General features: G+C 40.7%; 3 protein-coding genes across 3 annotated transcripts in view; all 3 read left to right on the top strand.

The window, feature by feature from the left end:
* The window catches only part of LOC106092154 (uncharacterized), a 432,693-nt gene that overhangs the window by 371,451 nt on the left and 35,832 nt on the right, over nucleotides 1-25,410 (top strand). The window lies entirely within an intron of this gene.
* Nucleotides 6,520-7,297, top strand: LOC106092148 (uncharacterized). The gene is made up of 2 exons (XM_013258920.2): nucleotides 6,520-6,618; nucleotides 6,691-7,297. The coding sequence occupies exons 1-2, from the start codon at nucleotides 6,565-6,567 to the stop codon at nucleotides 7,252-7,254; spliced, it is 618 nt and encodes a 205-aa protein (XP_013114374.1). The 5' UTR covers nucleotides 6,520-6,564; the 3' UTR covers nucleotides 7,255-7,297.
* On the top strand, nucleotides 15,084-18,787 carry LOC106092152 (uncharacterized). The gene is made up of 2 exons (XM_013258924.2): nucleotides 15,084-15,197; nucleotides 15,254-18,787. Exons 1-2 carry the CDS (start codon nucleotides 15,144-15,146, stop codon nucleotides 18,581-18,583), a joined length of 3,384 nt encoding a protein of 1,127 aa, XP_013114378.2. The 5' UTR covers nucleotides 15,084-15,143; the 3' UTR covers nucleotides 18,584-18,787.

Genomic DNA, 25,410 nt, shown 5'->3' with positions numbered 1-25,410 from the left:
GCTGTTGTCGCATATGCTTTCATTAATGCCCAATGAAATCCAATGATATCCTTGCAGGTATTAATCAAGTTCTGAACTTTTTTGGACGCAATATAAAATGTTGAGCAGCACTTTCAAAAGCTGAAACCTCATTTATAACACAATTCAAACCTTTTAACGTTTTCCTTAATGACCGAATATATGCCAGAGAATATGCCATTGGGTCCAATCTCTAGGATCTCATCCGCCAAGTCATGGGCAATGATACCATACTCAACAAGATCCTCATTGTGGATCACAAAGTTGCCTGAGGCATTGGCCTAAAAGAAAACAAATGAATTTGAATCCTTAATTGAACTTAATTGAAAACCACCACAATTGCAGAAGGCAGCAATTTATACATAAACAGAGTATTTCATGTTGAAACACTAGAAACAAATTTGAATTGAGTAACCATTGTGCTTTGATGACCGCTTTTATACTTCCACCGCTATGGATTAATAACCGATTAAAGGCTAATAAGAAGCATTAACGCTTTATTAATTCGATCATCAAATCATTGTGGCAGACAGCACAAATTTTGAAGTTGTTTTTAAATGACGGATAATTGTTTTCAATTGTTTGACTCACCTACAGTCTTGTTATCTTAAAATAGTTTAATTGATAACAAATTTCTATGTTCATGCAGTGATTCGACGAAACAATTAAAACAGAAGCGACAAGTCAAAAGTCTCAGTGAAAAATATGAACATCATAAACAAGTAGGGAAAGACAAAAGTTGGGCGGAAACTACCGGAAACTAACACCAAAATAACAACTACTGAAAGAAAAGCAAATAAATGCGCGCTAAGTTCGGCCGGACCGAATCTTATTTACCCTCCACCATGGATCGCATTTGTCAACTTCTTTGCCTGTTATTTCTTTATAGGCAAACAAAGGACAATGGATAGAAATTACTATGCTATTGAATGGACCAATTCAGGCCCTACTTAGTTGGTTGGTTGATGTTGCAGACCATAGTAGAAATCATTGTGCAAAATTTCATCCAAATTGGATAAGAATTGCGCCCTCTAGAAGCTCAAAAAGTCAAACACAAATCAGTGTAAATGGCAGTTATATCAAACATGGACCGATATGGACCATTTATAATCCCAACCGATCTAAACTAATAAGGAGTATTTCCGCAAAAATTTCAAGCGCCTAGCTTTACGCCTTCCTTTAAGTTAGCATGGCGAAAGACAGACAGACGGACGGGCATGGCTAGATCGACTTAAAATGCCATACCGATCAAGAATATATATACTGAGACGCATATTTCAAGGTGTTACAAACGGAATGACAAAATCAGTATACCCCCATCTTATGGTGGAGGGTATAAAAATGGCAAAATATATTCCAACCCATTAACGAATCAATCAATATTTTGATGAAGCTCCCATCCATAAGGTACACTTTAAAAAAGAAAATTTTACACCGAGTTTTATGAAGTCTAAATGAAGTTTAGAGAAGATGAAATCAGAGTTTAGGAATGTTTTATACATCGTTACTTTAAAATAAAGTATACTCGTATTGCGTAAACAAGGCGGTCGTTTTCGTGCGTAGTGGTGACGACAACACAAAAATTTGGAAAATTCAACAATTTTGAACAATGGATTTTGCCATTTTGATGTTTCCGGTTACATAAAAGCTCAGGGGTGTGTCCATAGTGGCATGGGATGGATAAATATCCGCACCCTCTTTTCAATCTAACCTAACCTACTTAAAATCGGATAGGATAGATATTTTCATGATTCTTTCTATGTTTTATAGAAAAAGTAATACAAAAAAATATTTTCATTGCACATTGTGCAATACAAGGAGGAAGGAACTCTACTTGTGGTGGGTTTGGCTAAGACTAAAAGCGTGGCGTTATACGGGTTAAGGCTGCCTTTTTCAATATTGGGAAGACTAGGATAGGCAAGCATGCTCATATTGAGACATCAAGCCGTGCAGTGGCAGTTGACTCAATACCGCCTCGTGAACAGGTTGCCAACGACGAGACTATCGCAGATTCTCTTAATATGGGGATGACTAGGATAAGCAGAGACGGGAAACTCAATACAGTCTAACGAATAGGGTCACGGCGATGGAGCCATCAACGCTTTTCTCAACACTCGGAAGACTAGGATAGATACAGATCCTAATATTGAAACATCAGGCAGTGTAGTAACAGGAAACAAGATGCCCATATACTGAACGATCAATGATTGAGGTCACTCTGATAAACCTTCACAGGGGCGAGACAGCTCTGATGGAGAAAATCAGCATGGAGAACATTCATATTGCCTTAATTCAGGAGCCATGGACGACCCGGAACGAAGTTTCTTGACTGAACCATATTAAATGCCTATTATTCTATGTTGACATTGGTACTCGACCGAAGACCTGCGTCATTTGTCATAAACATTTTAATTATATCTTTTTCCCAGAGTTGTCAACATCCGGTGCAACAGTAATGAGACAGGGAGACAGTGGAGTATACTTGGCAACACTGTATCTGCTTTTCGACTCTGCAACGGCTGGTAAGGAAGCCAAAGAGACAGAAAATGATATACTTATAGGGTGCGATGCGAACTCTCATCACATCTCGTGGGGTAGTACCAGCATGAGTAAGCGGGGCCATCCCTGGCAGAATCTTTAATACTAACAACTTAATAACACCCAGAGCTGCATCAAAATATTGATCGATTCGTCCATAGTTTGGGTGCGGGTTCCAGAGAAAAAATACAAAAAATCCGGGCTACGTTTGTATGGGACCAACACCTAAAGTTGGAACGATCTGGACCATATTCGTCACAGTTGTAGATATGTCTAAAAAACGTCTTATTCCAAAGTTCAACCAAATCTGATAATGAAGTTGATGTAAGGCTTATCGTTACGGAAATAATTGTAAAGGAAGCCTGGAGATCCTTCCAACCATTCAAGTCACCCGGAACTCGTGGAATATTTCCGGCGTTACTACTGAAGGAGGCCGACTATATGGCGTCCCATCAGCCACTATTTTCACAGCGTTCCTAGGACTTGTATATACTTCGGAAGACTTGAAGGAGGTAAGGGTCATATTCATATCCAAGCCCGGCAAGGCCTGTGACCTATATGCCTTAGGTGCATTCTACTCAAATGGACGGTTTGTTGTTACGATGATAAAGAGCAGGACATCCACAGAACTGCTCAAATACAAACATCATTCCTAAGTCAAGGGTAGGTCGGTGGAGACTCCCCTGCACGAGGGTGTACATAAATTAGAAGAATCCTTCGATGCGGAGACGTACGCATTGGCGTTATGCATTTGAAACCAAAGGGCTTTTAACAATGTGCGTACCGTCACACTGATCCAATCCTTAGACCAGTACGGGGTAAATCAGGTCCTTAAAGACTGGATAAACCATATGCTAAGGAACAGGTATTGCCATTTGGAAGATCATGCTATACAGATGGATCAAAGCTAGAGGGCACAGTGGGCCTGGGGGTCCACATTGAGAGCCCAGGGACTGAGATCTGTTTAAGACTGCCTGACCATAATACGATCCTGCAGGCGAAGATCCGGGCGATCACGGAATGCGTGAGGTGGAGTGGTGGTAACGCGAGGACTTCGAGTGTAGACATCTTTACGGACAGTAAACTGGCCATCAGGATAAAAACAACCAAGTCGGTAAGGCCACGAACAGTGCGCCGTTATGACATTGCACCTTACTACTCAACCACTTCTTAAATTGCAAGAGCTTTCCTTTGATAAATATTACAGTGGTCGGGAAGCTTTCTTGATAGGCCAATTCCAATATCTTCGGAGTATATTCAAAAGTCCACATCTTATTTGGAATCATCCGTTCATGGCTCTATATTCCTTTTATTACTAGGGTTGTTGAAGTTCAGTCGGCTATATAAGGTATAGTGATTCACTATCTTTTTATCTAATAGAGGCGTTGTATAAAAATACAACACAATTTTCGTAGTCGTTACTTGACTAAAGACAAAGATCTATCAACGACGGCAGTGAGTATAGAAATTTGCCTATCTACAATTCCCAGACGGATTAACTCCCATAGTTTGGATCAGCCTCAGTATTGAACAGTGAGTAAGATTTTTGCAGTACCTACAAACAGACCACAACACTATATACAACTACACTGGTTGAAAATTTGATTAACCCCGCTTTATGTGAAATCAACACCGATGCGTACGTTAATCATCCATGCGATAAGGTATTATTTTCCCAAAAAACGGAATCTATTCACTATCAACACACTATGCAAACAATTATTGTTTTCGATGTGCAGTAATATAGTTAATTGACCTCTTGCAGGTGTAGACCACTTTCGTCCTGAAGAATGCTGAGGAATTTCCGCCTAAAAGCAATATCCATGTCATTAGCAAACACGATCACTTCTACATCAATTTCTTTCATAGTATTTTTTTAAACGCTGTATTCCAAAGAAGTGAAGAATGCACTCTTATGATGATTGTGCTGACAACATAAGCCTCTCCGGATAGAGGAGCTAAGAAAAGAGGGCCACAGTCTTTAGAGCAGAAAAGCTCCTGCTCCAGATGGAATTCCAGCAGAGATCATTAGGCAGATAGCTAAAAACAGACCGGAACTTCTTGCTAGAATATTCAACCGGTGCCTACTGGAAGGACTTTTTTTCGGATGTTTGAAAGAAACCAATACAGCAGATAAGCTTGCGAGGGAGAGACTCATAAAGCTACGGCCCCAAAACGCCATCATTGAGACAACATGGCTTCCGGGCAGGAATGTCCACAATCGAAGCTCTTACATATGTGGTAGAGATTGTAGAGGCGGAAAGGCAAATATACCACTAGTCCCGGCCACACTGGTCTGACCTCCTCCGGGAACTCTGATGATGTACCGTATCTGATGAGAATAATAAAAAGTTACCTGCATAACAGGGTAGAGATCTATAACTCCCAAGATGGAAATGGCAGAGGAAGATCTCTGGATGGAATACTGTGAATACAAACCATTCTAGTAAGATATGCTGACTACATCGCTGCTGTCACCACGGCAAAAGACAAAAAATGGACTGGCTGGACTTCCACGGCTCGCTACTTCCGAAGCTTTATGAGGCTCGCAACTTGCGATGCCGGAATTGCTACTTCTAATAAGAAAAAATTTCCCAGTGGATGTGGATACATGCATAGACGACATGCTGGTGAATAAAAAGAGTTCGGCCAAATATCTGGGGATCCGATTGGATGCAAAGCTGGCCAATGCAGAGCAAATCCGACACGCAAAGACAAATGCTGCGAGGATAATGGCGTAAATCAAGCGACTGGTGGCAAACATGGGTGGGCCTCTCCCGAGCGAGGCCAGACTCTTAATGGAGACATGTAATAGCATTCTCGTCTATGGGAGCGAACTGAATAAGGACTGCTATGTCATTGGAGCTATATTTGGTTATGAACCGATTTGGTCCATATTTGGATATCGGCGACCATAGTAGATGCCATTGTGCAAAATTTCAAGAAGTAAAGTCAAGTCAAAGCTATGGGCCGATTCAGATCGTATTTGACCTTTAACATGTCATTGACCTTTAACATGTCATAGAAAAAGCCACTGTGCAAAATCGGATAAGAGTTTCGCCCTCTGGGAGATCAAGAAGTATAATCGAGAGATCGGTTTATATGGGAGCTATATCAGGTTTTCTTCGGATCATACTGTTGAATGTCATAGAAAACTTCATAGCACAAAACGTCTGATAAATCGGATAAGAATTGTGCTTTCTGGAGGCTTAAGAAGTATATTCGGAAGATCCATTGGCTTTATATTATTGGAGGCATCCTTAATATCAAGAAATGACAACATTGTATATTCTTCTAAAGAGAAAGCTTCTATGTTAAGTTCAGATAGGGGTCAAAAGAATCGGGGCAACCGAAATGTGGCGTTTACACTTATTTTATTGCATCCAGACAAAATCATTAAATACACGTAAGCAAAGAATACATATCTCAAATGACTACATCCATGAGTCAATATTTTAGGAATTAAATTATCATCAGATTTTGCAAAAGAATCTGACAATAAAAATCTAAAATTTTATAGTGCTTGATGGGTTTTATTACTTGCAAATTGATTGCCTTGACTATTTTCCCAAAAAGGCCTAAATATTCCCATAGTTTGTTCCAAACAATTTCTATATTAACACAAACAATAACTAATTAATTATCAAAATCCCCCTAGACATCATTACTCAACTGAGGAGAATTTTCCAGACATTCAGACCTTAAGCCTCAAAGCCTATTCAGTGGTATCTGCAAGACATTCTATCATAATTATGGTAATACTTCATGGCTGGTCAGCATGCTTAACTGAAACAGAAAACAGAAGCAACGTCTCTGATAAGACACCATGTATGGCAATGCGTCTAAAAGCAAAAATATATCGGGCATACATAGGTCACACAGCAAAGACTTTTGATAACCCACATGGGATTATAATTTCTTGCAGACATTTCATATAAAAAGCCCAGCTGCAGCCTTTAGGTAAATAATTTTAAACGAAATTCGTTAAAGTTTGCACGCAAAATCAAAATGAAATTCACAATTGTCGCAGTTGTGGTAGCCTTGTGCTTGGCCGGTGCCAACGTAAGTAAAATGGTTACCATAGAATTTGGAAAAATTGAATGTTGTTTTAAAAAACGATCTACTTCTTTTTAGGCCAATGCCATCGGCTTCCAAGTTCCCCACCCCAATGAGTTTGAATATGTTCCCAACGACTTTGCTAACGATATGGAGGGCATTGAAGATTTAACCATTTTCAGCTCTTTCTATTGGATAGCCAAGGCTGCCTTGAAGACACTCAAGGGTGTCAACTGCACCATCAAACAGGTGATGAACACCCGAAGTGTGACCCAAAACTTCATTCCCAGCATTCAAGCATGTGGCACTGATGCTGTATCAGCTTTTACCAATGTTTTTACCTCTGCCCAATCGGTCATCACCACCTGCGACAACATCATCAACTTAAATGAACAAGTTTGCAACAATGACGTGTCTACCAATGGCCAAACCTCCACCCCAAGCTCATGCTCCACTAAACTCTTCGGCCAATTGACCACTTTGTACGTTCAAATCCAGAAGACAAAGGCTGCTATCAAGAAGTTGCCCACTGTGCCATCTGACGCCGTCGCCTGCACCAATAGTGCCGTCACCACTTTGACCACTGCCTTCACCAACTTCCCAAGTAACATCAAGAGCTGCTCCAAATTGACCAGCAGCTAAGAAGGAACGTGCAATCCCACCGAATTCTAACGAAAAATAAATGTATATGCTTATTTCCAAAGTTCTAGTTTTCCATACTCACCAACATAGGATATTGAAAGGATAGCATACCAAGAGGGGTCAATGAAACAAGAACCTAAAGTTGAACTCCTACTGCTTGTCAATGCGAGGTATACAAACATCAGATATTCAATAGATTCTAAATTTCGTTTGCAACTCATCGACATATTGATCTGAGGCCCTTAAATAATTTACTTGATCGTTTTGACATACTGATTCGATTCGTTTGTCAAAAGCAAGTTAATTTTGGAGGAGATAAGCTAGGCGCTTGGAATGCACAAATCTCCCGATTTTACTTTTTGAGCCACTAAAGGCGCAATTTTTCAGTTTGGCTGCAATTGAGCAAGTAGTATTTTGTTGAGACTTCTGCATCCGAGGTAAGTATAGTCCAAATCGGTCAATAACTAGATATGGCACCCGGTATTATTTTTGAGTTTATACAGCGCACAATTGTTATAGCAACCAGGATTAATCAAACTCGCTTTATAACCTGATATAGCTCCCATATCAACTACGAATCTACCGATTGAACTTCTTGAGCCTTCTGTTCTAGTCAATGACAGGGAACAGTCCCTATTTTTATACCCTCCACCATAGGATGAGGATATATTAATTTCGTCATTCCGTTTCTACCACATTGAAATATTGATCTGAGGCCCAAAAAAGAATATATATTCTAGATCGTCTTGATATTCCAAATCGATTTAACCATGTCCGTCCATCTGTCCTTCAGTCTGTCTGTCGAAAGCACGATAACTTTGGACGGAATAAAGCTTGGCCCTTAAAGTTTTGCACAAACACTGCCTATAAGTGTAGGTCAGGGATTGCTAATGGTCCATATTGCCTCATGTTTTGATACAGCTGTCATTTTATCTGATCTTGGATTTTAATTTTTTGAGCCTCTAGAGAACGAAAAGGGCTATTTGGCTGAAATTTTGCTTGAGGCGTTCTGTTCTGACTTTTAATAACTGTGCCAAGAATGGTCCAAATCAGTTCATTACCTTGTATAGCTGCCATGTAAACAGATCTCGTATCTTAACTTCTTGAGCCTCTAGTGGGTTCAATTATTATCCGATTTGGCTGAAATTTTTCATGAAAGGTTTTGTTTTGACTTCTAAAAACAACACCGAGTATGGTCTTAATCAGTTTATAACCTGATATAGCTCTTATATAAAGCGATCTCCCGGTTTTACTTCTTGAGCCCTTATAGCTTCCATAGAAACCGATCTCCCGTTTGCACTTCTAAAGCCTTAAGCTGGCGCAGTTCTCGTCTGATTGGACTGAAATTTTGCACTGCATTTTTTTCAATGACTTCCATTAAACGATCTGAAGCGCTTTAAAACTTGATATAGTTGTGGAGAGTGGAGGGTATATATAAATCGGCACTGCCGAACTTACGCTTTTACTTGTTATTATTCATCCTCTTCAAGGTGTCCAAATAACTGACACGTATGCGAAGTTAAGATGGGATCCTCATAAGGAATCTTCGTCGGAAGCCTTTGCAGAGCAGTCGATTGTCGGCTAGTGGAACTTACACCTGCCACTCTACCAGGCAAGGCTTTAGTAGTAGACGGCATGCAACGCTTCATTCAAAGCCTACTCTCCGAGACTTCGATCTTTCACTCTGCAAAGTACAGATAAGCTTTTGGAAACGCCTAATCCCGTTATAAATAGCTCGGCTGGTAACTTTTTTTCTTCCGCTGCCTTCTTATTCTTTAGCCGAAGTATTGCCACCTAATCGCCGAAAGCTATTAGTTCTGAATATCTTTATATGCACCTTTCAACCAATTACCCTCTTTATACTTATCGAAGAATGTGACTTTATCGAGTTATAAGTATTTTCTCCTCATCTCCTTTCTAGTCTAAACGAAAACGATATTCTATAGTCCATGCGGATGGTTATATAAATGGGCACAAGGGACTGTTCTCAATTCGCGGCATACCAAAGTCAATTGTACCTATTCGAAGTGACACCGAGAAGAGTAGAAAACCCACACTATAGAAGAAAGGATTATAAGACGCAAAGCTTACAGAAGAAGGTGCATTGTAATGTAACATTCCTCTTTTGACGGGTCACACCAAAATGTACTTGAAAACAATTGTCCTTAGTCTTTGAAATGTTCATTGTAGCCAAGTAATTTTGTACACAAGGTGAAGGGCAATTTTTACTGTTATCTCTGAAGCGCAGACATAAATTTGTCGAACAACCACCCTAAATCAGTGCACTTCAAGGTTGCAACTATTTGGAAAATTTAATCGTACTTTTTATCTGTACTTAAGGTCGGAAATTCATTTTAAGGGGCCTTTGCTTTCAGTGGAAAATTTTATATCACCCTACACTGCTGCTCAAATAGATAGAGATTAAATATGTGGGTTTCTTTGGAAGTCCACTCGAATGTTGTCACGCAGCTCTTGCTCGAGCATTTACGTCCGAGCAACAGTTGCCACACAACTCGCACCCTGCTTACTTTGCCAAATCAAGATGTAGCGACGCACAGGGGGATGGGAAAAAATAAGTCTTCCATATTTGAACGGATAAAGATATCTTCTGGAAATTTGAAATGGTTTTTTTAAATTTTCGAAGAGGCTGGTATTTTATTTTGTTGTTTGTGCAGCCATTTCTGCACCGATTTTAAATTTAACTGATTTGAAAAACTGATAAAATTTATTATATTTTTGCCCCAATAAATTCTAAGGTCCGATTCTTCAGTCAGAAATAATGTGAGATACAAATTAACAAATGTGAAATGTTTCGTCTCTATAAAGAAAATTTTACATAATCATAATACATAATAATGTAGATGCGTTTTAAATGTAATGTTTATAAATTGTATCAACTCTTGTAGGAGATGTGTGAACCACATTATTGGATTTTTTACAAAAAAACTGGAAAATTCCTGCGAGTTCTAAAACGCAAAGCTGAGATAGTCAACTTTATAGCATATTTTCATTCTTATTGCATGCAAACAATTTTTTGCGCCATCCAAGGATTGAAGTCCATTTACTGAAAACCTGAGGTCAATTTAGAAAAAAATGCAAATTTTGCAAACATATTTCTCCAGTATAGGGATTTTGGGTTTCCTTCAAGAAATGTAGGTAAGATTAGGTTAGATTAAATGGCAGTCTGCCATCAGACTCACTTAGACGTTTTCATCCATTGTGATACCACAGGAACAAAAGAAGGAAGATGCCTTCTAGGTCCTACCGTTGAACCATTCAGATCGCTTTAAAAAGCCCAATAACTTGCGAATGTTCACATCCGCTAAATCAGACAGGTTCTCAAAGAAATGAGAATCTAAAGTGGAACTCCTTCTGACTGCTAGTGCTGCACACACACACTAAAGGTGTTCTATAGTCTCTTCTTCATCGATGTCCTCACAGCTTCTGCAAAAGTCGTTGCTGGCAAACTTCAGTCTGCCAGCATGTTTTCCGATTAGACAGTGACCTCTCATTACGGACACAATGACTGAGACGTCTGTTCTAGCAAATGACAGCAAAGCAGTAGACCTTTTCGAGTCTAGATTAGGCCACACATCCGTATATCCCTGGTAACTTCTATCAGGAATAATGGTACAGTACTTGTTATCAAACAGCGGTAGGGTGTAATCCACACTGCCTGGAACATCGGATATTGTATCAATGTCCATAACCGCCACATGACTAATGAGAAAGCTCCCTTAACCTCACGGCAGTGGTTGCTGCGTTTGTCTAGCCACAATATCCAGAGGCATAAGATGTAGCTTTAAATTCAGTGCATCAGAGGGAGTTCTCCACAGTGCAGTTGTGATGCGCAAACAAGCCATCCTTTGGATCCGGTTAAGTATTGAGCAGTAGGTGAACTTTTGAAGCGCCGTCCACCAGACCACAACACCACTGACAACTGCAATATATACCCAATGCATGACGTGCGGTCTAATTTCTCAACTTTTGCCAATGGCTCTCTTGCAGGTAGGGCAGGGGTTACCTTTCTTGCCATGTCGAAAATTTTGGATTTGAAGTTCAATTTCCTGTCCAGCAAAACACCTAGGTATTTTGCGCTTTCTGTAAATGGAACTCCCAAGGAGACAGCTTCCGCTGTAGACAACTTATATCTCCTGCTGAAAATAACTACTTCTGGCTTGCACGGATTTATAACTATGCTGTTGCACGTAGAGCTTCCTGAAGTACACCTCTTAGAGTGCTGGGAAACTTTCCCATAACCGCAATTGTCACGTCATCAGCATACGCGACCACTTTTACACCTTTTTCTTTCAAAGACAATAATATATTGTTAATGGCTATATTCCAAAGTAAGGGAGACAGTACACCACCTTGAGGTGTTGCTCTACTGACCCATCTTTTTAGATCCACAGATCCCAAGCCTGTCGTAATGCATCTTTTAGTAAGTAAGTTATTAATACACCTTACGGCAGAGTTGATGCCTAGAAACTCTAACTCCTTCATTATCGACATCGGTTTTACATTATTGAAAGCACCTTCAATATCAAGGAATGCTACCATTGTATATTCCTTGACAGCGAGATAACCCTCTATGAAGCCGACTAGGTCATGAGTGGCTATTTCAGTGGAATTGTCCTGACTATATGCATGCTGCTGGCGATCTCCATAAATATTTGCCCTAAAATATGTTTCTATCGACCTCTCAAGAGTTTTTAGCATAAAGGATGACAGACTAATAGGACGAAAATCTTTCGCCTTCGTGTGGTATGGTTTTCCTGCTTACGGAATTAAAATGACCTTTGTGTCCCTCCATCCCACAGGTATATATGACATGCTTATGCAAGCAGAGAATATCTCTCTAAGCCAAGGAACCAGTCTATCAGATACAGCTTTTAATTCAACCGGTGGCACATCATCAGGGCCTGGTGACTTAAAGTAGTCGAAACTTCTTATCAACTAAAGAATTTTCGGCTCAGACACAATTTCCCCAATAACCTCCGACGAATGCATACCAGTGACAACCGCTTCTGGCACCACGTTGTCCGTTGGAGAATTTCTTGGAAAATGTGTCTAGTGTTCTCTCACTAGACATTGTCCATACATTCCCTGACTTCTGAATGTACCCCACGGTAATAGGTCTCGAGGACAAAATCTTTCTTAGCCTAAAGGCCTCAGATGTATCCTCCATAGAGCTGCAGAATTCCACCCAGGATTTGTTCTGAGCCTTTGGAAGCTCGCCCTTATATTTTCTTAGCTCAGCCTTATAGATGTCCCAATCGTGTGGTGCTCTGGTGGCGTTTGCTCTGTTAAAGAGTTTTCTGAAGAAAAAATTAGAGACTACTCTAAAATTAGACTACTCTGTGCGAGAATACAGGCTCTGTGTTCCCCATTTCCCGTACCTTTGATCTTAAATACCGGAATTTTCAGTCCACGAACCATTCCTCCACACACCCATGATTCCTAGTAAGAAACACGTCAAATCCCCCTGCCATCAAGAGGACTCTAATACCGCCGAAGCGGCCTTACAATGGTGGAGATTTATCTGTAGAAACCGGACCATAGTTAGGAACTTCCACCACTGTTGTGTTGGCCTAGCCTTCTGATTCCACCAGGAGTTCATCCTCATAAGATTCGTTAGATCTTGTCATGATGAGCTTCTGTACGCATCCGGGGGCAGATGAGAAAGCTGTGGAACCACTCTTCCTTAGCACACTGGACACTTGCGGTGTGGACGATTCCTCCTTAGATGCTTTACTAGCTGCTGCTGTCGAAGTACTTTTTGAGTTCCTTGCTTCCTCGCTTGCGCACACCTTGAGCCCAGCACATCGGAAAGACCCACCCACACAGAGCTTGTCCGTTATCAACATGCCCCATTGGTCGAGAAGGAATATCTTCCTTCTTGACTAAATCTAGTGCAGCACCTGGCCATTTTTTATTGGTGCATCAAAACCATTGTTAATTTTGCAAGCAATCCAAATATGTGCAGCAATTTAAACATCTTTTCACAAATGTTTTCGCAAATCATAAAATACTCGGTCAGGCCTGGTAAAAATAGTTTTATAATTCAAATATCTCCATAACAGTTATTATAAGTGAAAAATTTAAAATGTCCTCATACAAACAAAATAAAGGACACGCCCCTTCGCAAAATTTCTAAAAAAAAATTTTGGATGTTGTAAAAGATATCCTGCACATGTTATAATGTTTCTGTAGGGTTTTTGAGCACATTTCAGCAAATAAAAAACTTGGAAAATCGGATTATAAATGCGCTTTTGGCATCCCGAACAAAATTTTGTAGGGCCGAGGTGACCAACTTTGAAGGCCCTCCAATGGGCCCTCGTGCACTTTAGGGCTCTCATTTTTGCACATAAGCAGGCTAACACTTCAGCTATTACCATGTTAAATTTCATGAATCCCTTCTACAATGACAGACTTATTTCCACTTATTTTTTTTTAAATCCCACTGGGCGATGTATGCTAAACCTATACTAATCTTTGTGACTATGTCATAGCATTAGGTCTAAAAAGTTTTGGTAGACATTTTAGTAGACATTTTAGTAGAACGTCGTGCGCTTCTTTCCGTTTGAGCAACTCAGACAATAAACTTGGAATCGTGCTAGCAAACTTTCGAAGGAATAAAACTATGAGCTTAAAATGCACGAATATTTCCTACAAGTGCAGGTCCGTTGGGATTGTAAATGGGCTATATCGGTCCATGTTTTGATATAGCTGTCATATAAGCCGATCCTCGATTGAGCCTATAAGCCAAAATTCTTAACCGATTTGTCTGAAAGTTCGCATTCGCAGTATGGTCAAAATCGGTTTATAACCTGATATAGCTCCCATATAAACTGATACTGTATCTTGACCTCTTCAGCCAATTTGACTTCCAACAACTTTGCCAAGTATGGTCTAAATTTTTTATAACCTGGTATCTATCTCCCACATAAACCGATATCCTGGTTATGCATCTTGAGCCTCCAGAGGGCGCAATTATTATCCTATTTGGCTGAATTTTTGCATGAGTGTTTTGTTTTAATTTCCAACATATATGCCAAGCATGGTCGAAATCGTTTCATAACCAGATATAGCTCCCATATAAACCGATCTCGGATCTTGGATTCTTGAGTCTCTAGAGTGCGCAATTATTATCTGATATGGCTAAAATTTTGTAGAACGATTTCCTCTATTAGCTTAAATATACGTGCTAAATATGGTTTGCATTGGTCCTAAATCTGATATAGCTCCCATTCATAACAATATCGCGATTTTTCTTCTTGAGCCCCTATAGGGCGCAATTATTGTCCGATTCGGCTGAAATTTTGCAAAATGGCTTCTAATATGGTCTCCAACATCCAAACAAAGTATGGTTCGAATCAATCCATAACCTGATATAGCTCCAAATGCATAGGCACTCTTATCAATTAGCCTTTGTTTGCCTATTAACAAATATCGGGCGATGGAGGGTATATAAGACTCGACAGAGTCGAACTTAGCACGCTTTTACTTGTTAATTAAATAAAATATATATATATATAGTTAAAATAAATTATTTGAATTATTTTTTTTTTATTTCATACCATACACACAATTTTGTTCTAACATACTCCTGTTTCTATAAAACCGAGCCGCAGTGTAGTTTAGATAACTTCTACCAAGGCATACCCAGTTCTTCGTAAGTACAACGGCAATTGATAAGGTAGCATTTTCTTTTCAATTGAATTTCTTTGTAAAATCGATTAAATAGATTTTAGACCACTTTAGATGTTGGCCCTTGTAAAAAATATTTGTAACTATTGTTGCTGATATAAAAAAGGGTGCCATGTAGATAGGGAATAGTAACTGTTTACTTTCGAAATCGGTTAGTCGCAATCTCACAGTAGGAAACGATGAAACTTCTTGTTTTAACCACCTCTCTGGTCATTTGCCTAACGGCAATTGTCGTCAGTAAACGAAGCAATACGTGTGATATTTTTTACTTAGTTCCGTTTTTATTTAGGTCAATGTCAACTCAAAACCTATTGATGTGAATAGTGCTGCTGCTAACGAAGAAGAATGGATGTCCCCAAGAGATTTGCTAGAATCTGGTTTGTCACCCAACGCAAAACAAATTGCTGTGGAGGATACTACTGAAGGCTCTGGCGCAACAGCAGAAGTTTCAGCAAGCACCGAAGGTAACGCTCTGCCCGAAACTACCGAAACTACTGTTGGAACAGAAACTCCTGCAACCACCGTAGGTCCCGAAACCACAGAGGGATCAGCTAGTCATGAACCTCCCGCAAGCACTGCAGATGACCCTGTAACTACAGTAGCTCCCGAAACAACAACAACAGCAGTAAGTACAGAAGCACCCGAAAGCACAGAAGGTTCCGAAAGCACAGAAGCTCCAGAAACCACAGAATCTGTTGAAACAACAAAGGGGCCAGCTAGTACAGAAGCTCCTGAAACAACAGAGAGATCAGATAGTTCAGAGGCTCCTGAAACCACGGAGGGACCAGCTAGTACTGTGGCTCCAGAAAACACAGACGGCCCCGTTACTACAGAATCTCCTGTATCAACAGAGGGACCAGATAGTACCGAAACAACTCAAGGTCCTGCAAGCACAGAAACCACAGGAGATCCCGTAAGCACAGCAGCTCCTGAAACAACAGAAGAACCAGCTAGTACAGATGCTCCCGAAACAACAGAAAGTTCAGTTAGTACGGAAGCTCCAGAAACCACAGAAGGCCCCGTTAATTCACAAACTCCCGAAACAACAGATGGACCATCAAGTACTGAAGCTCCAAAAACCACAACCGTTGCTACAGAAACTCCTGAAACTTCAGAAGGACCTGTGACTACAGAAGCCCCAGAGACCACAGAAGGCCCCGTTAGTACAGAGACTACTGAAGGTCCGGTAAGCACAGAAGCACCCGAAACCACAGAAGGCCCAGTTAGTACAGAAGCTCCCGAAACAACAGAGGGACCATCTAGTACTTCAGCTCCCGAAACCACAACCGATGTTACAGAAACTCCCGATGCTACAGACGGACCCGTTAGTACAGAAACCACAGAAGGCCCAGTTAATACAGAAGCACCCGAAACAACACAGGGACCAGGAAGTACTGAAGCTCCCGAAACCACAACCGTTGTTACAAAAATTCCCGAAACTACAGAAGGCTCTGTGACTACAGAAGCCCCAGAGACCACAGAAGGCCCCGTTACTACAGAAGCTCCCGAAACAACTGAGGGACCATCTAGTACTTCAGCTCCCGAAACTACAACCGTTGTTACAGAAGTTCCCGAAACTACAGATGGCCCTGTGACTACAGAAGCCTCAGATACCACAGAAGGCCCCGTTAGTACAGAAGCTCCCGAAACAACTGAGGGACCATCTAGTACTTCAGCTCCCGAAACTACAACCGTTGTTACAGAAGTTCCCGAAACTACAGATGGCCCTGTGACTACAGATGCCTCAGATACCACAGAAGGCCCCGTTAGTACAGAGACTACTGAAGGTCCTGTAAGCACAGAAGCACCCGAGACCACAGAAGCCCCCGTTAGTACAGAAGCTCCCGAAACAACAGAGGGACCATCTAGTACTTCAGCTACCGAAACTACAACTGTTGTTACAGACACTCCCGAAACTACAACTGTTGTTACAAACACTCCTGAAACTACAGAGGGTCCAGTTAGTACAGAGACTACTGAAGATCCTGTAAGCACAGAAGCCCCCGAAACCACAGAAGGTCCAGTTAGTACGGAAGCTCCCGAAACAACAAAGGAGCCAGCAAGTACTGAAGATCCCGAAACTACAACCGTTGAGACAGAAACTCCCGAAACAACAGAGGGCACTGTTAGTACAGAGACTACTGAAGATCCTGTAAGCACAGAAGCCCCCGAAACCACAGAAGGTCCAGTTAGTACGGAAGCTCCCGAAACAACAGAGGAGCCAGCAAGTACTGAAGATCCCGAAACCACAACCGTTGAGACAGAAACTCCTGAAACAACAGAGGGCACAGTTAGTACAGAAACTCCTGAAACCACAGAAGGGCCCGTTGGAACAGAAGCTCCTGAAACAACAGAGGGACCATCTAGTACTACTGCTCCCGAAGTCACAACTGTTGTTACAGAGACTCCCGAAACAACAGAAGGTCTCGTTAGTACAGAAGCTCCCGAAGCAACAGATGGACCAGCAAGTACTGAAGCTCCCGAAACCACAACCGTTGTTACAGAAACTCCCGAAACAACAGAGGGCCCAGTTAGCACAGACGCTACCGAAACAACAGAGCGACCAGCTAGTACAGAAGCTCCAGAAACGACAAAGGGACCAGCTAGTACAGAAACAACAGAAAGCACTGTAAGCACAGAAGCTCCTCCAGAAACCACTGAAACTCCCGTCAGCACAGCAGCTCCTGAAACAACAGAAGAACCAGCTAGTACAGAAACCACCAATACCACAGAAGGCCCAGTTAGCGAAAGCACAAAAGTTCCCGAAACCACAGAAGGTCCCGTTAGTACCGAAGCTCCTGAAACTACAACCGCTTTAACAGAGAATCCCGAAACAACAGACGATACAGTGAGTACTGTACCTCCAGAAACTACAACAGTTGTTACAGAAACTCCCGAAACTACAGAGGCCCCCGTTAGTAGTACTGAAGCTCCTCAAACAACAGAGAAACCATCAAGTACAGATGCTCCCGAAACGACAACCGTTGCTACAGTAACATCCGCAACTACAGAAAGACCTGTTACTACAGAAGAACCCGAAACCACTACCGTTGCTACCGAAACTTCCAAAACGACAGAGCGACCAGCTAGTACAGGAGGTCCCGAAACTACAAAGGCTCCCGAAACAACAGAGGGCCCTGCTAGTACAGAAACTCCAGAAACCACGGAAGGCCCTGTTAGTACGGAGACTACAGAAGGTCCTGTAAGCACGGAAGCTCCTGAAACCACTGAAGGCCTCGTTAGTACAGAAGCTCCCGAAACAACAGATGGAGCAGCAAGTACTGAAGCTCACGAAACGACAACCGTTGCTACAGTAACTTCCGAAACTACAGAGGCCCCCGTTAGTAGTACTGAAGCTCCTCAAACAACAGAGAAACCATCAAGTCCCGAAACGACAACCGTTGCTACAGTAACTTCCGAAACTACAGAAAGACCTGTTACTACAGAAGAACCCGAAACCACTACCGTTGCTACCGAAACTTCCGAAACGACAGAGCGACCAACTAGTACTGGAGCTCCCGAAACTACAAAGGCTCCCGAAAGTACAGAAGCTCTCGAAACCACAACCGTTGTTACACAAACATCAGACACTACCAAGGGTTCAATAGAAAATCACTAAACCAGATAATCAAGAATATACCGAAGGTCTAGAAATTAATATACGACAATTCGAAACATTGTACATGCATGTAAATAAATAGAAATAAACTAAAGCTTTTAAGCAAATTTTGTATAAAAACCTGCTCTAAAAACTAAGTTCAGTAAAAAAGCCAGAAACTGCTTTTACTATTGTTAATTAAATATTTCATTAAGAGCAACCCAATTGATTTTGTTTCTTTTTGTATGGATTACGAACGCGTTTTCTGAAAGTTCAGTTGGAGGATAGGTAATTGAAGTAATCCTGATCGGAGAGTCAAAAATGTTAGCAGAATTGGGAAAATTGCGCAACTATTCATTATGAGCTTAAAGAAGTTTATTCGGAATTTTGGTCTACATGGCATTCTATCTGGTCTTAATGCTCTGAAACATGAGTTTCTCTTTGACAACAGGATACAAAGGGAACCTCCTTTTAATTAGAATAAATTCAAGAATACAATGTGACCCGAGAAACTAATAACCATAATTGGTCTTTAATTAATTGAAACTGTTTATCATTTAAATGTTTAAACAACTGTTTCACATATTCACATCATTTTATCTGGGCAATCAAAGCGGTAAGATCGAAGTGAAATAGTTTGAGGCACAACAGCGTGTTCTCGATATATTTTTTCAAACAAAATGTTTCTTCATGTTGTGATGAACAGCACAGCAGTGTCGACACACGTCAAACGGGACTTTGACAAAACAGCAAAGAAGTCCAGATGCATAATCCATCATTCTTAGGTTCATAAAATTTGTTCCAGTAGAGATTTTAGACTTGCTCTTTGTATATTTATGCAGCTTAGCTTTGACCGACGCTGATCTCTCTACAAAGCTGTAAGGTTCTAAATACACCTGCAATCCGGATCACAGAAAACGCCGCTAATTGTACCAGAGAAGACTTATTTGCAAGACTTGGAACCTGTAAAGAAAAATGCGTACCAGGGGTATGCTTGAGGAAAATGCAAGCTTTTTTGCTTCCCCCAAGTATGGTACGACCATCGGTGTCGAAATGCTACAAAAGACAAAAATGCTGCATTCAGTGCAACCCTCTTTCAGTAGCAACGCGCAAAGCGAAGGAGAAGTTTTTGAAGAAATGGCGAGAGAGCATTTGTTCTATTCCGCAGAAAGAAGAAGAGAATGGAAAAAAGAGAGTGTAAGCGAATCTTGACATTCAGGAATCTGAATTAAGTCTGAATTTGGGGCCTGACAGTGGGCCCCAAACAATTGTGCCCCAGATTGAAAATGAAGAGAGGCAATTAATGCGATTTTTAATTTGGGTTGTATTTTCATAATGCAATTTCACCCCAATCACTAACATGCAAATAGAACCAAAGTATGCATAATCACCCCAAATATTTTGTTGTGGTTTGCAGTGCATATTTGAGGTTTAAATGTAGAAGACAATTTGGGGTGCAAACGATTTTTTGAAATATTTTTAAATTACTTTAAAAAAAGCAAAAACATCCTAAAACGAAAGATATTTTGAAAATATTTTTCAATTTTATTTTGAAAAAATCAAAAAGCGACGTTTTTATTTAAAATATTTTTATTTTTTTTTTGAAGGAAACAAAAAGCTCCGCATTCTATAGAATGCCGCAGGCTTAGAAAAAGCAAAAAGTGTGCAGGCTAGAAAAAATCGAGAGTTTTTTGAAACATTTTCAATTTTCAAGTTGTTTGCCTGTTATGACGAAGATCATTGAATTTCACAATTTTGTTTGTTTCTCTTTCAATACAAACTCAATGATCGAAGATTTTCCTTGCAAATGGAAAAGGAAAGCCAGAGATACCAACACACACCAAACACTATGGGACTCGTTTCTAATTCTGTGCATTTGTTGGAAGTTGTATTGATGGCTTCGAACGCTAGACAACGACTTTCGCTGTTGCTTCGTGTGCCCAGGTTCGAATCCGGACGGGCTTTGCAGAATTTTTTTAATTTTCAAGTTGTTTGTCTGTTAAAGCGAAGATCATTAAATAAATTTTACAATTTTTGTTTCGGCAAAAGTTGTTACTGGCAATCTTTAGTCTGTCAGCATGTTTTCATGCCGATCAGACTGTGACCTGTCATGACGGACACTATGACTGAGACGTCTGTTCTAGCCAGAGACTGCAAACCGGTAAACCTCTTCAAGTCAAGACCAGCCCACATAATTTTGGAATGCTCACAAAATGGTGTCGTCCTCAGATGGTATCGTTCTCAATGCAGCAGTGATGCACAAACAAGCCATCGTTTGGATCCTGCTGAGTATTGAACAGCAGATGGACTCTTGAAGCACCTCCCATCAGACCTGATAACTGCAGTATATATCTAGTGCATAACACTCGGTTTAAACCACCAACATTTACCAATAGATCTATTGCAGGTTTATAGAGTAACAGTTGCCTATCCTGCCCTTTCCAAAATGTTAAATTTGAAGTTTAATTTCCTGTCCAGCAGCCCACACAGGTATTTTGCGCTTTTAGTAAATGGAACATTCTTTTCTCCCAAGGAGTACCACTTTAGGAAAATTGTATCTCCTGCTGAAAAGAACTTCTTCTGTCTTGCACGGATTTGTGCCTAGGCAACTTTTGATAGCCCACTTCGCTGTCGCACGTAGAGCTTCCAGATGTATATCCCTAAGAGCACTTGGAAACTTTTTCTTCAAGAGACAATAATATATTATATATGGCTATATGCCTATATTCCGGAGTAGAGATTTCAGTACACCTCCTTGAGGTGTTGCTCGGCTGACCCATCTTTTTATACCCTCCACCATAAGATGGGGGGTATACTAATTTCGTCATTCTGATTGTAACTACTCGAAATATTCGTCTGGGACCCTATAAAGTATATATATTCTTGATCGTCGTGAAATTTTATGTCGATCTAGCCATTTCCGTCCGTCTGTCCGTCCGTCCGTCCGTCCGTCCGTCTGTCTGTCGAAAGCACGCTAACTTCCGAAGGAGTAAAGCTAGCCGCTTGAAATTTTGCACAAATACTTCTTATTAGTGTAGGTCGGTTGGTATTGTAAATGGGCCATATCGGTCCATGTTTTGATATAGCTGCCATATAAACCGATCTTGGGTCTTGACTTCTTGAGCCTCTAGAGTGCGCAATTCTTATCCGATTGGAATGAAATCTTGCACGACGTGTTTCGTTATTATATCCAACAATTGTGCCAAGTATGGTTCAAATCGGTCCACAACCTGGTATAGCTGCCATATAAACCGATCTTGGGTCTTGACTTCTTGAGCCTCTAGAGAGCGCAATTCTTATCCGATTGGAATGAAATTTTGCACGACGTGTTTTGTTATGATATCCAAAAACTGTGCCAAGTATGGTTCAAATCGGTTCATAACCTGACATAGCTCTCATATAAACCGATCTTGGGACTCAACTTCTTGAGCTTCTAGAGGGGGCAATTCCTATTCGATTTGGCTGAAATTTTGCTTGACGTATTTTGCCGGGAAAAGGACTCGACAAATGCGATCTATGGTGGAGGGTATATAAGATTCGGCCCGGCCGAACTTAGCACGCTTTTACTTGTTAGATCTACAGATCCCAAGCCTGCCGTATGCATCTTTTAGTTAGAAAGTTGTGTTGTTTCTTGAAACTCAAGAGACCCTCTATGTAGACTAAAAGGTCGTGAAGGTCTGTTTCAGTTGACTTGTTCCTTACTTATCCCAGGGAACTTTGCTCTAGGATATGTTTTTATCAACCTCTCTAGAGTCTTGAGCATATAGGATGACGGACTAATAGGACGAAAATTGTTCGCCTTCTTGTGGTAATGTCACCGTAGCGCAGAAATTAGCATGTCCGCCAATGACGCTGAACGCCTGGATTCGAATCCTAGCGAGCCCATCAGAAAAAAATTTCAGCGGTACTATGCCATGTACTATGGTGAGGTACTATGCCATGTAAAAACTTCTCTCCAAGAGGTGTCAATGCGGCACGCCGTTCGGACTTGGCTATTAAAAGGAGGCCCCTTATCGTTGAGTTTAAAAACTTGAATCGGACTGCACTCTTTGATAAGTGAGAAGTTGGCCGCTGTTCCTTAGTGGAATGATAATGGGCAAAATTTCCAAAAATTTGCATATGTGGTAAGGTTTTCCTGTTTTTGGAATAAAAATTACCTTTGTGTCCCTAACTTGACATTGTCCGAACATTGTCTGATTTCCCACCGTAATAGGTCTCGAGTACAGGGTCTTCCTAAGTCTAGAAGCCTCAGATACTGCACATAAGTAACACCCCAACTGACGAACGAATAAACTGTTAAAATACACAATTAAACACTTGTGTGTAAGCACTTGTGTGTAAGCACTTTGATCTATAATATTGATTTAATCACATATGCTTTGAATTTGGTATGTATTCAAGGAAAAATTATTTTCAAATTTTATGTCAGCCTTCGTTAATAAAACTCCTTTTTGCCATAACCCTTTTAAACTTTTTGCTGAATTTCTTCTTACATCACAAAACGGACACAGACCACTGTGCTGTAATGAATAGAAATTTTGTACAAACATTTTATTTCCTAGGGTCATACTTCATACCATCCTATATCGCCTAGGTAAACGAACCAGTAACCTTGGCAAAGAACAACAAGGCAACGATAACTCGGCAGCAAATCAATATTTTTGGAGTAGCACGTATTTCGAGGACACAACAAACTTTTCACCAGTAGGGCTGCTATTATAAAAGTGCAATAATTTTGATATTATAACAAATATTAACAATCAGCCGCATTTTTATACCCTCCGCCATGGGATGACGGAATACGATTTTGACAAAACTCACTAAAAATTTCAACAGTTATAAGATAATGATAAGTGAAATTTTCATGTGGATCGATTGAAAAATCACCATAGTATTTCGATATAAGGGCTGGTACTAAGATTTATTTTGAGAAAAATTTTCCCGTTCGTCCTTTCGGTGGTTTTACAAGCTTACCACATTTGATTTTTTTGGGTTTCTTTGGCCAAAACATTTCCATTTCCATATAAATGTTTACGTGCATGTGTATACACAAATGTCAATGTGTGGACCGATCTCAAAATTCATATATGTTGTTGTCATTTCAACCAAAACCCACCCCTCCGAAATTAATAAATAATGAAAAAAAAACTATTTTAAAGGATCGTGTGCAGCTTTTATTTGTAAATATAATTAGATTTGTTATATTTTCATTGCTATAAGTTAAACAAGCAAAACTTTCCAAAAGACTTTTCCAGTATCTTTCACTTGTATCAAAGAAATGTTGTTGTAATGCAAGATCAAAAGCACAACACTATCTTTTACAATAGTTATAACTTCGTACAGATTTATTGCAATAGCTTGCTATGAAAGAAACTTTTTTTATTTATTTTAGAAGTATATTTATTTAAAAATTATTTCTTATTCATCCATAAATGATTAATTTTTTCCACCCCGAGTAAGTGCATGTTAGTAAGATCACTAACACTAACAAACACTTAGTTAGGTTAGGTTAGGTTGAAAAGAAGGTGCAGATATTAATCCGCCCCATGCCACTATGGACATACACCTAAGCCAGTAATCGGCTTGTTGTGCGCTCAAAAAACTATGCAGTAACCTTTGAAAAGAAAATTTTAAGTCAAGAATTCCGTGCTACTTACAAAATCCTTAATCGTTTTTAATACCCCTCCCCTAAGTTGGTTCATGTCTGGAATTGCGTCCCCACCTTAGTGCCGGTATCTGCTAGACACGAAAGCCGGGCAATGACAAAGGAAATGCTCCAACGTCTCATCATCTTCCCCGCATGCCCTACACATGCTGTCACTTGCCGCACCGATTTTACAGAAGTGAGCTCGTAGTCTTTTGTGTCCCATTGTGATACCAATAGCCATACTGACATCTTCTTACTTCCTTCAGTAATAGCCTCGTCTTCTCACGATCTGGATCCCTCCATAGAATTTTCGCCGTCCTACCGGCCGTTTCGCTGTTCCACAATGTTGCATGCGCATTCATCGCCCACTCCCTTAACTCGGACTGCGTCGACCCGAAAGGCTTCGGGTTAACCAAGTTAATTGACGGCAGTATTCTGGCCTTCACCGCCAAATCGTATGCTCTTTCATTTCCCCTTACCCCGTTAAAACCTGGCACCCAAACGATGCGGATTTTGCCATCCTCAGAGGCGGCGTTAATCTCCTTCGTACACTGCAAGACTGTTCGTGACCTTACCGTCCTGGTGGTTATTGCATTTATGGCAATTTTACTGTCGGTAAAGATGTTTTCACTCGACGTCTTCGCGTTTGTACCACACCACTTCACGCATTCGTGATCGCCCGGATCTCCGCCTGCAGGCAGCCTAAACAGCCTAAAACAGATTTCAATCCCTGGCAGCCTAAAACAGATTTCAGTCCCTGGATTCTTAAAGTAGATCTCTGTCCTCTAGCTTTGATTCATCCGTGTAACATGATCTTCTAGATGGCAATACTAGGGTTCTGTCAATCCAAGACTGTGCCGATGGCAGCAGTGCCTCGCACTCGACTTCAAGGTTCATCTCAGGTATCCGATAGGAAACCTCTTCTGTTCCCTCCAGGTTTCCTATCGTCGCCTCGATTATACCACGATGATATGAGCTGCTCCTATCAATCCTCAATCCAAATCAAATCGTCTTATTGAGAAAACGTGGTGCGTTAAATAGGCCCACCTTCGTCTTCCTCGTGAACAGGCATATTTCAGTCTTTTCTGGGTTAACCTCCTAAACCTTGAGACCTCTGGGTCTAGCCCAGTCATATGCCATATGCAAGACCCTTTCGGCCCTTCTGCACAGCTCGTTCGGATCCTTACCCCTTAGAAGTATT

This window comes from Stomoxys calcitrans, chromosome 4 (assembly GCF_963082655.1).
Source record: "Stomoxys calcitrans chromosome 4, idStoCalc2.1, whole genome shotgun sequence".
NCBI classification, from domain to species: Eukaryota; Metazoa; Arthropoda; class Insecta; order Diptera; family Muscidae; genus Stomoxys; species Stomoxys calcitrans.
The sequence above is the reverse complement of the archived record's forward strand: the minus strand, read 5'-3'. Positions and strand labels throughout refer to the sequence as shown.

What these genes read in the sequence shown, in the direction of transcription:
- LOC106092148 (XM_013258920.2), top strand. Translation starts at nt 6,565, where the DNA reads ATGAAATTCACAATTGTCGCAGTTGTGGTAGCCTTGTGCTTGGCCGGT. An exon ending in TGTGCTTGGCCGGTGCCAAC is followed by an intron (nt 6,619 to 6,690) that starts GTAAGTAAAATG and finishes ACTTCTTTTTAG; the next exon opens with GCCAATGCCATCGGCTTCCA.
- LOC106092152 (XM_013258924.2), top strand. Translation starts at nt 15,144, where the DNA reads ATGAAACTTCTTGTTTTAACCACCTCTCTGGTCATTTGCCTAACGGCA. An exon ending in TTTGCCTAACGGCAATTGTC is followed by an intron (nt 15,198 to 15,253) that starts GTCAGTAAACGA and finishes GTTTTTATTTAG; the next exon opens with GTCAATGTCAACTCAAAACC.